At 43.4% G+C, this 11613-nt stretch overlaps 1 protein-coding gene across 1 annotated transcript; it reads left to right on the top strand.

Moving 5' to 3' along the window:
- The first annotated feature begins 1642 nt into the window (after positions 1-1642).
- LOC103629877 (epidermal growth factor receptor substrate 15) lies at positions 1643-10133 on the top strand. The gene is made up of 13 exons (XM_008650981.4): positions 1643-2223; positions 3072-4215; positions 4889-5107; positions 5339-5565; positions 5914-5988; positions 6363-6434; positions 7147-7245; positions 7338-7409; positions 7498-7612; positions 7877-7945; positions 8047-8368; positions 8573-8687; positions 8776-10133. Exons 1-13 carry the CDS (start codon positions 2101-2103, stop codon positions 9736-9738), a joined length of 3615 nt encoding a protein of 1204 aa, XP_008649203.1. The 5' UTR covers positions 1643-2100; the 3' UTR covers positions 9739-10133.
- Positions 10134-11613: the final 1480 nt, after the last annotated feature.

The following is an 11613-nucleotide window of genomic DNA, read 5'->3' as shown; positions in this document are numbered from 1 at the left end:
CTCTTAGGTTTTCGATCTGACGACCATGCGCTTCACATAAAGTTGCTTCGCCTTGATGCACCCTTCGCTGTGACACCACATGCCACCACCGGTTCCCTCTGGAACCGACGCCACTCTGCCATGTCCTCTCGCGAGTGCGTGTCCTAGGTGTCAGCCACCACGGCTGGTCACTAGGCTGCTCTGGTCCATCAACCAAGACCCATCATTGGACCTTCACCGCTTTCGGTCCATGAGCATGAGCCCGTATGACCTTCACCACAGCCATCGACCATCGTCCGTGTGCTCCACACTTGTACACCACAAGACGACCGACTACCCTAGAGTGCTACCAGTTGACAATCACTCATCATCAACCTAAACCATAAGGGACAAGTAAACCTTGTGTTCGCAAACATATAATATGAAGAAGCACTGAGAACATCTAAAGTCACATACATTTTCCCCTCTGGTCGAATCATCGGGCGTCGGTCACAACGTATCGATCGCTGGGGGAGACTCACGGGACCTCGCAAGTAAACTCGTGTCGAACCAAAGGCGCCAAAACTAGACGTGTCCCGCTACGCTGCATCGACGGTGGCTTGCTACGCCGCATCGTCCATCTGCTGGTGCACGTCCTCGTCTTGCTAGGGCATCTGTGCCTCCTCCTTCGTCCTACGGGTGGTCCTTCTCTCCCTCCTCAGCCTCGGCCTCATCACACCGTCCACAATCTTTGTCCAATCACCTGTAATTAAGAGTAAGCAAACAAACACACATAAAAATACGTATTTATGCAGAGAGCACCGCCGCCGGTTCTCAACACAGTGATTGACGTCCGGATCAACGCCACTGGTTATTTTATACTCACGTCTACCTTTCTCGTCTTCTCTGTGCCGCCATGGACAAGCAAAACAAGGATCGCCCGATCTCTGAAAAAACACCCACCGCCGGACGGGTGCCCCCGCGCCCTGTGCAGCTGTGCTGGCCAGAGACGCGCAGGTTGTCGAGCTGGCCCTCGCTGCGCCGTCCGACGAGCTGCGCGAGCAAGACAACTGCCCCCACTCCCCTAATCTCTTTCATCCGTTTGCTTGCTATGCGTCAGGAACAAAGATACTTTAGGCCCTGTTCGGTTTTTAGGGGTTGGAGCCCTGAATTGATTCCTAGCCGGATTACTTCTCTAATTTATATAGATTTTGATGAGCTGGAACGAATCATGGTTTATTCCTGTACAACCGAACGGACCCTTAATAGTTGCAGGTAGTTGGATTGCTGACGTTTTTGAAAGAGGTGGATCTTGCAGCTGAAGTTTCTGACCATGTTGCCCTACGAGGATTAGAAAGGAAACGTATATCTCAAAGGAAAACTTCACACAGCGAGTACGAGAGGAAGATGCGAAGTCATGGGACGCGGGGCTGCCTGCGTGTGACCGGAGAGCAAGTGGACGCGCCTTGCTGGGCGTGGCCGCGGCGGAAATACGTGACACAGGGTCACAGGGAAGCTTGACCGTGGTTCATGGCCGGTTCTCTCCAGTTCGACATGCAGTTCATGCTTCTTCGTTGCGTATAATTCTAGAAGAATAAATGTCTCCTTATTAGACATCAAATACATGAGAATACATTAGAAAAGGAAGAATATATGGTAAATGGCAGTACAATCAATTAGGTAATGTTTGTAGTCCTATTTTTATGGAAAAAATGTTATGAATACCATTATTACGAAGCACGATGTTTAGAGTCCTACATATGTAATTGTCTCCCCTTAATATGCTACTTCTCCTATGTTCCGCGCCGTGTACTTTGCTGGCGTATATGGTCCTCGGAATTTAACATTTCCAACCATCCCTTCTTCTTTTATGTTCTTTTCCAAAAGTAACCGCAAGTACTTAAACTCTAGCCAGAAATCTTAAGCCCCTTGATGTGATGAAAGTTTTTGTGTTGCACGGCTACTTTGCCCCCGGAGGATCCAGCGAAATGCAATGCAACTCATCTTCGTCGGGGCGGACAAACAGACGACACAAGGCGAAGGCACCGCCCGCACGCCGACACGCGCGGCTACACCTGCCACTCCTCCCGATCTCGCCGGCCGGCGACTGGTGCCTCCCGCCCCAGCCCTCCTCCGGGGGCGATGGAGGCGGCCTTCGACGCCTACTTCTGCGCCGCGGATCTGGACCGCGACGGCCGGATCAGCGGCCAGGAGGCCGTCGCCTTCTTCAAGGGCTCCGGCCTCCCGCAGCCCGTCCTAGCGCAGGTGAACCTTAGATCTCCCCTCCTCCGCGCCGCGCCGCGCGACTTGCTCCTCGATGATCTGCGACACTCGAGCCACCTTGCGGCTCCAATCGCGGGGGTGGCTGCTGTTGGCCGTTGCACCGCTCGGGATTCCGAGCTGTAGTGGGCTCGAGGCGCCGAGATTTGGAGCCTGCTCTGCTCTTCTTTGCTCACTGTGGATGTCGCTGTATTTTAGTCCTTTCCCACCGACCAAGCAGATCAACTTTAGTTGCTTTGTCAGTGCTTCATGCTTACAATTAGATGTGCGGTACTCCTGACTTATCTAGCTGCGTAATTTGATGCTCTAGCTCGCTCATTCTCTCTCTCTCTAGCGCTGTGAGCTCGCCAATTGAAGCTTGGAATACCATTTTAAGTTTCTGTGTTGTTCTCCCTAAAGTGTAGACAACTGAGGTTTAGGTCACGCATTGGGTTGGGGCTTTCCACTTGAGTCGGGCATCAACTTGTTATGCTGTTGGAATCCAAGTTGCGTACAAGACTACCTTAGCATGTGCCTTTGTAGTGTTCAGATTTGGATTCTGTACGAGAGAGTGACGGTTTTAGGAATGAACAACTTTTAGTGGAGTACTGCTTTGCCATTCCAAAATTTACCAACCTTTAGCTGTAAACATCTGCTGCATTTCAAGTTTTATTTGGAAGAAATACCCGTGCATCCCTTATTTGGAAGCACACCAAACTGCACATTGCACTCTCCAACCAATTGTAATATACTGGAATCTTGTTATTATTAGAAATTTAAACACAATTGAACTGCACATTGCAGTTAGATTTGCTTCTTTCTGATAGCTTTGTATTTCCTCTTCTGCGGTTCAGATTTGGACATATGCTGATAAAAATCGGACTGGTTTCCTTGGGCGCGAAGACTTCTGCAATTCGCTTAAACTTGTCACAGTAGCTCAGAGCGGTCGAGAATTGACACCTGATATTGTTAGGTCAGCATTATTTGGTCCAGCTGCTGCAAAGATACCTGCTCCTCGGATAAATGTTTCTACTGCTGGTCCTCAGACAAACAGTGTAGCTAGCCCCCCGAATGCCACTCGAGCACTAGGGTCTGGTCAACAGAATCCTGCTGTAAGAGGACCACAAGTGCTTCCTGGGGCATCATCAAATCCACAAGTGAGGCCGCCACAACCTCCAAATGCAAACACTGTGCCCCCTGTTCAGGGAGTTGCATCAAGGCCACCCGTGGGAGGTGGTCCTAGTGGGCTAAACCATACCAGCTCAACCACAACAAATCTCGCTACGGATTGGTTTAGTGGTAAGAGGAGTGCAAGTTCGTTGGGTGCAACTTCACAAGCTCCAACCAGAGGTATTTCTCCGCAGGGCAACCTTACTACTGCAGGAATTTCAGCACAGAATTCAACTCCTCTGCCAGTCTACAATTCTCATATGCCGGGTGCTACAACACCTGCCAATGCAAATTCAACAAACGTAAACATGATGCCTTCACAACCATCAGTTAGTGACTCCAAGACATTGGTACCCTTGGGTAATGGATTGCCATCTAACTCAACTTTTGGTGTTGACCCTTTTTCTGTGACTCTACAAGCGAAACAAGAGTCAGCTTTGACCCCCAATGTTCCAAATAATCTTCCCAGTTCTACAGCTCCTGCCTCAGCTGCTGGACCTCATCACCCTCCTAAGCCAATGCAGGCCGGTCCTTTGCAGGGTATATCGTCGCTTCCTTCTCATACTAGCCAGTTGCCACACAGTCAGCCAGCTCCTAGGCAACAACAATTTAATGCTATTCCAAGCACTCCAGGACCAGTGGGTGCAAATATTCCTGGTGGACAAATTCCTTCAAACCCATACCAATCTCAGGCCCCATGGCCAAAAATCACTCAAGTGGATGTCAGGAAATACATGATTGTATTTATCAAGGTAGACAGAGATCGTGATGGGAAGATCACCGGCGAAGAAGCAAGGAATCTATTTTTAAGTTGGAGGCTGCCAAGAGGTACATCAAATGCCTCTTTATGTTTACTCTGCTCTTTCTAGATCCTGTAATTTATAGCATTGTTTCTTTCTGCTATGATTCTACTAACTGCATTTTCAGTAATCCAAGTAAATAATTAGTTGATAACTATATGGACAGTATAACCTGCAGAGAACATCAATTTGCTGAGATGGCCATTTATATTTTATTGTCTGTAGTCTCCACCATACCGTTTTCCTTTTCCTTTTATTGCTATGGAACTTATATTTTAGGTGATTTATTAGATGTTTCCTTAGTTTTTGTGGTTACCAAGTTCATCCAGAAATCAGAACTAGTTGTGCATATATTTCGATACATCTCTTGCGTGTGTGCATACATTGGTGCTCAGTTATTTTTCAATTACTAGCTGCGCTGAATTCATATGTGCTTCTTCATGTCCTTGGAGCTGTGTTTTCTACTTGGGCTAGCATCATAATCATGGGAATTAAGTGTCCCAGTCCATTACCACAATGCTTTGATATTCCTTCAATTTACAATTTATTGCGTTATATCATTGTCAAAGGTGCATTGAAGAGTTCCTAATTTACTATCTTGTTTTCTTTCCATTGTGAATTACTTACGATGTACAAAGTTTCCTCTGAAATTGAGTTCCTATTCATATAAAGTTTCTAAAAATCTGCCCCTCCACCTACAGATATCTTAAGGAAGGTATGGGATTTGTCTGATCAGGATAAGGATGGGATGCTGTCTTTCAAGGAATTTTGTGTTGCCGTGTATTTAATGGAGAGACACCGAGAGCATCGTCCTCTTCCTGATGTACTACCAGATGGTATTTGGGCTGAGGGCACCTCGCTACCCTCTACCGGCCAGTTTGCAGGAAACCCTAGTGGACCGCCTTCTCATGCAAGTACAGGTATATATACAAAAGAAACTGCTAAGTTCATTTTTTCTATCACCGTCTTCTAAGGGCTTGTTTGGGAGCAAGTGGAATGAAGGGTATTGATAGGACTATAATCCCTTGCTATCTAAAATTGAATAGTGGAGGATTATATGCCCTCCAATCCACTCCATTACCTTTACTCCCAAACAAGCCCTAAGGGAATACATTGTCAATGATGCTGTTTTTACTGAACACTTGTTGAAGGATTCGCAAGTAGAGGAATGCAAGGACCACATCATGGGATGCTTCCCTCATCCATGAAGCCAACATCTCGAAGGCCTCTTCCTTTAGATGCTGACGATACTGTTAAGGCAGAGCAACAAAAGCCAAAGATCCCTGTATTGGAGGAACATCTAGTTGGCCAGTTGAGCAAGGAGGAACAAGGCACACTGGATGCAAAGTTTAAGGAAGCTTCAGATGCTGATAAGAAAGTATACTGTTCTGTTTCCTTATTTCAAGAGTCTTTGTCTTCATTTCGACAAAACAGAAGAAAACAAAATTATATTTTTGAAGTTATTTTTTCAGTACCTCTTTTGTTTGTTATTGTCAAAATGTGAAAAATATAAACAAGATCAAATTCTTTGGCACACAATTTAATGATTACAATATTGTTTCAGATGTTCCAATCATATTTCTTATGGTAATTTAAATGGCAGTGGCGCTTGATCTCTAGATAAATTATTTCCGTAAGCTAAACTCAAAATTGTGACTTCATTCAGTTCTACTCATTTAGGTTATCCTGATGTGTTATCATAACATTATTTTAATCCTCTGCGAAGGTCCAAGAATTGGAAAAGGAAATCCAGGATTCTAGAGAGAAGACCGAGTTTTATCGCACCAAGATGCAGGAGCTTGTAAGTATTCTGTAGCAACATGCCTTTCTGTAAATACAAACATGTATTTTGATTCAGGTTCTACTGCACTAGTTTCAATTGTCATGCTAGCATTTTCATTCAACCTCTAGTTACCCATCTAGCTGCATAACTATCTTCTGCTAACTTGGCATATCATCAACAACCCCCCAAATTCCCCAAAAGAACCTTGTGTCACAAATAAATTGGGGGATGTAGTATTGTAGCCCATAGATGAAACCCAACAAGAGCCACAGACAAAGATGATATAACATGTATATGAAGTGCTGAACAGTGAACAATACTACATAGTATAACATATTTGTGTGCTACTTTAATATATTCCTGTCTGACTTATTTTCATTGTATTGCCATAGATTCTTTACAAAAGTAGGTGTGAGAACAGGCTTAATGAAGTCTCAGAAAGTATGTCTGCCGATAAACGTGAGGTAATTTTCTCCACGATTCTATTTCCTGCCCTTTTGGGGCAAATGGTTGTAGAAATTGTTTGTGGGTTCTGAAGTGCAGCTGCTGTCTGGCTCTGAGGCATAAAGATTGATGAAAATCATATCTCCAGCATCTTACCCCTCACTTCATTTAACTCACGCAGAATGTTTGTTCAAGGTTCCTATTGTTACGTGCTCCCAAGATATTTACAAGCCTTAGATATCAAGAAGTTCAAGAGTTTTTAAACCTGTGGAATCATATCATATATTGCTTTAGAAGGAGCTAGGAATGTTTTGGGCATTATATTTTGTGCTACAATTTGATTATACCCTGTGGAGTCCCTTGTATGAGGACGTGTAAGAGTGGGCATTCTTTGTTCTAGTGATTTTTTTTTTCTTTTTCGAATTGAGGATTATCCCCATTTCCATTACATACGAAATGGAAATACTGGAATGTTTATGCTTAACAGCAGGAAGTAGCAGCGAATGAAGAACAAGGGGATAACTCCACAGGGACGCACACGGCCTGATTCAGGCTGTACATACCTCAGCTTACAGTCTTGTAGCACCCAGGGTTCCCAGGGCCAAACCAGACACCAAACTACTGCCTATATTTATCCCTACCCTTGGACCAAAAGATTTCATCCTGCGTAGTAAGCTAGTGATGTTCTAGTGATGTTTTGCACAAATCTCACAGTTATCAGTTCTATATCAGGTTCAATCCCTTGCAGCAAAATATGATGAAAGATGCAAGAAGGTTGGAGATGTGGCATCAAAATTAACAATGGATGAGGCCAGTTTCCGTGAGATCCAGGTATATTTCATTTTATCAATTTATTTAGAAAACCGTGAACATCATCCTTGAAATCCGGCTATGAGCATATTTTATTTTTCTTATGTTTTCAGGAGAAGAAACTTGAAATTTATAACGCCATAGTTAAGCTGCAAAAAGGGGATGAAAGTGATGAAAAGCTTCAGGTTTGTATTTTCGCTCTTCTAATATATTTTCTTGGTTACATTTATGCCATACATCTCTTTCCTGATCATATTTTTCCTCTGTTTATAGGAGCGGGCTAATAAGATACAGTCTGATCTTGAGGAGCTTGTGAAATCATTGAATGAACAATGCAAGAGATATGGGTTGAGAGCTAAGCCAACTACATTGGTGGAACTTCCTTTTGGTACTTGCTTCTATCCTGTCTCTTTATTAACTTCTATCCAGTATTGGCCTGTTCTGGTTTTATCTCTTGTTTAATGAAATACCATCCACTAATTTTCAGTTTATTAGGTATGAACTAATGCAAAATGAATCATAGATTATTTTATTGTGTATCATAACAATTCAAAATGCAGTATTCATTGCAAAATCTAATATGTTTCAGAGATTCATCTGATCCCACTTGCTAACAGGGATCATGCTCTTTGCTTTTATTTTTCTATTTTAGGTTGGCAAACTGGAATACAAGAGACAGCAGCTACATGGGATGAAGAATGGGACAGATTTGGAGATGAAGGTATGCCTTGAATCTTGATTCTGCCAGGATCTCAATTGTTTTTATGTGTTTTTGTTCAACATTGTATTTTAAACTATGTTGCTCCGCTTACACTTCCCCAGGATTCTCCATCATAAAGGAACTAACAGTTGAAGTAGAGCCTCCCGTTGTACCAAAGAGTCAACCTACTGTTGAAGATGTCAAAGTGTCTACAAATGGGGCATCAACAGAGAAAGAAGACAATAAGTTTGCTAAATCTACTGCTGCTGCTGCTGTGGAGCAGGCAGTTGAACCTGAAGCAATACCATCCAATAGCAAACTAGAGTCAACAAAAAGTCCTCCAGTTAGTCCTGTCAAGAACAGAGACGATGGTTCGACCGATGAGCTTGATACAAAGCAATCTGGACCAAATGACGTCTTACCACGTGCCACTGAGAGCGTCAGGTACATATTCTGTTTTTTTTTTTCATTTTACATGAAATATGCATATCTCTTGCTAGAAAAAAAGACCCTTCAATTGTTTGCAAATACATCTATTCTGAATACAACCATAAGCTCTTTGCCAATTTTCTTGGTGTTGACGACTCTCAATCATGTAGTATTTAATCAGTATTTGTTATCTTTTTATTGCACTGGTATATTTTACAGTAACCGTGGAATGGATTCCTCTGCCCATGGAGATAAAACTTATGATGGACATTCATGGGCCCCATCATTTGATCATGGCACTGACAATGACTCCCTATGGAACTTTGGTCATAAGGTTAGATTCCATTCACACTTTCTGACATCGTATCATGTTGTAGATATACTGCACTATCTGGTACTTACCTCCACGATCTGTTTCTCAGGATGGTGAGAATGGTGATTCAGATCTCTTCTTTGGGCCACAAGGTCTTCCACCGATAAGGACTGGAGGTTCCTCATCTAATAGTTTGTTTGTCAAGGAACAGAAACCATCTTTTGATTCTGTTCCTGGTACTCCAATGGAGAAACCTTTCTTTGATTCCATCCCAGGCACACCAGTTCAGAAGTCCGTCTTCGATTACTCCGTCCCTAGTACACCGATGCAAAACTCAGTCTTTGATTATTCCATCCCAAGCACACCGATGCAAAAGCCTCTCTTTGATTCCGTCCCTGGTACACCAGTGCAGAAATCAGTATTTGATTCTGTTCCGAGTACACCGATGCAGAAATCAGTATTTGATTCTGCTCCAAGTACGCCAACGCAGAAACCATTCTTTGACTCTTTTCCAAGCACCCCAATGCAGAGATCCATGTTTGATTCTGGCCCAAGCAGAGCAGAATCTCCTACTGCTGGCAGCGTGTACGGCAAAGAGCAAAAGGGATTCTTTGATTCTTCAGTTCCGAGTACACCAATGTACAACTCAAACCTCACGCCCAGATACAGTGAAGCAGGAGATGATTCATTTGACACAATGTCTCAATACAGCTCCTTCGGCATGCACGACAACAATTCTTTTGGACAGATAGACAGCTTCTCAAGATTTGATTCCTTCCGGAGCAATGCTGATAATGGCGGTAATGACGCCTTTGCGAGATTTGATTCTTTCCGCAGCACTTCAGATCAAGGCGGGGGCAACAGCTTCATGAGGTACGATTCCATGAACAGCAGCAGTGACCATGACAGAACGGATACATTTGCGAGGTTTGATTCCATGAAGAACAGTGACTTCAACAACCAGGGCTACTCATTTGATGATGACGACCCCTTTGGAACTGGGCCGTTCAAATCAACAGAGACATCGAACAGCCCGACGAGACATGGGACGGATGCGTGGAGTGCATTTTGACAGGTATTGTATTATAGAGGTCATGTTCTTGTGCACCTTACTGCAGATATACATACACGTACAAGGGCAAGACATTATTTTTTTTGCATGGGCCTCTGCTCCGCACCTTTTGGACGGGACGGGGCTTGCTTGTGTGTTTAATTTTGTACCTAGGCTGGGAACATGTGTTTGGAGGGATGGTGCTGCTTATAAACATTCTTTATACCTTGTATTGTACAAGTACACCTACAAGATGCTAGTCAACCCGTTGGGTTGAAGAACTCTCCGAGTGTTTTCTTCCATTGTGTAGGGTTTTTTTTCTCTCTCAGTTTCTTCTGTTTCTGCAAAAAGTTCTGAGCTCTGTACATACATTTTGGCTAAGTCAACCTAGTTATGAGGATATTGTGAGCAATTAAGTCGGTTCAGCGAGAAGCTAGGGATCAGTTTGTTCGTTGTTTTAACAAACCGTGAGGGTTGCCCTCCATAGGGGTGGTCATTCTAAGGCTGAAACTTGAACCCGAACTAAACTCGAATAGACCGAATTGTCGGTCTATTTGGGTTTTTTGGTTCAGGTTCGATTCTTATATGTGCTATATTTTGGGGTATGGGTTCTGTTGGGGGTCTGCTGCTCTGCTTCGTCGTCGAAGGTTCTTTAAAAAGAAATACCTTCGAAAGATCAGCGTATAATCAAGCACAATGTGAAGGTATACACGAAGCTGCTGTCTTCGAAAGATCAGTGTATAATCAAGCACGGTGCGAAGGTATACACGAAGCTGCTGTCTGAGGAGCTTCGGCATAATGATAGCTTGAGATGAAGGGCTGCACCGACTTAAAAAAGAAAAGACCGATCAGTCCATGATAATTTGTGTTAATTGTAACTAGTTATCAAGGTCATAAATGTAATTTTGACCGGGCTGCGTCCCGTGCCTATAAATAGGTGAACAGTACTCCCGTACTGTTCACGCTGACTGGTACTCACTCTTGCGTCACGCTTGGACTTTTGCTCTTTATCAAGCCGAAGGTACAAATGTAATTCAATATTATTTCTATTTATCCATTGTAATATAATAAAAATATATTAATAATGTCATGATTATTCATGTTGTCTCTTATATTTCATATGCTTCTTTCATTAACATATACTGTGACGATGAAGGTACATCCTTCACGACCTTTGTCTGAAGATCATTATATCCTAAGGGAGATAATACTTCGAAGGACGAAGGGTATTAACCTTTAACATCTTGTGTTGCCTTATTCTTAATTCATAGCATTGGAGAACAAGTCCCTAACATTGGCGTCTACCTCCGGTGAACTCACTTCCACTTTTGAGCTGATGGCTTCGTTCAACAACCAAGTCGTAGCACCTTCGGCTACGAAGCTGGTGCTCCCGATAATAGGCGGTTCAAGTTCAGAGCCGGCTAGCAAGAAACAGAAGAAAGAAACGCAGAGAAGGGTGCAACATTGTCACACCCGCTTTAAGGAACAAAGCCAGGTGCATCTCATACATGCGCTAAGAAGACAACATATATAATAACAGAGTGTATAGAGATAAATGTCATAATAATCAGAGTATTTATTACATAGCGGAAGTCTTATTACAAAATAAAATAATAAATATAAATTGAACTAAGGATCGTCGTTGGCGCCAATGTCAACCGAGAAACGCCACCTAGATCAGATCAAACTTCTCGCCTTGTGGCTCCTCCTGAATCACCTGCTCTTCTCCTATGAGGAGGGGGTGTGAGATAGCAAAGGTAAGCTCACACATGATCATAGCTCAACAAGTTGTGGGGAACCAGTGGACATAAACTCATAAAGGTGGGAGTTCATGTGATGTGTAAGACTAATCAATGACAGGGGTTAAAGCTGAGCATTGCTTTTAAGTAGTTGGTC

The sequence above is a fragment of the Zea mays genome, chromosome 6 (assembly GCF_902167145.1).
Source record: "Zea mays cultivar B73 chromosome 6, Zm-B73-REFERENCE-NAM-5.0, whole genome shotgun sequence".
NCBI lineage: Eukaryota > Viridiplantae > Streptophyta > Magnoliopsida > Poales > Poaceae > Zea > Zea mays.
The sequence above is the reverse complement of the archived record's forward strand: the minus strand, read 5'-3'. Positions and strand labels throughout refer to the sequence as shown.

Bases quoted from the DNA above. Each gene is read 5' to 3' on its own strand.
- LOC103629877 (XM_008650981.4), top strand. From the start codon at position 2,101: ATGGAGGCGGCCTTCGACGCCTACTTCTGCGCCGCGGATCTGGACCGC. The intron at 5,566-5,913 runs GTATACTGTTCT...TCCTCTGCGAAG, and splicing joins CTTCAGATGCTGATAAGAAA to GTCCAAGAATTGGAAAAGGA. The intron at 7,410-7,497 runs GTTTGTATTTTC...CTCTGTTTATAG, and splicing joins AAAGTGATGAAAAGCTTCAG to GAGCGGGCTAATAAGATACA.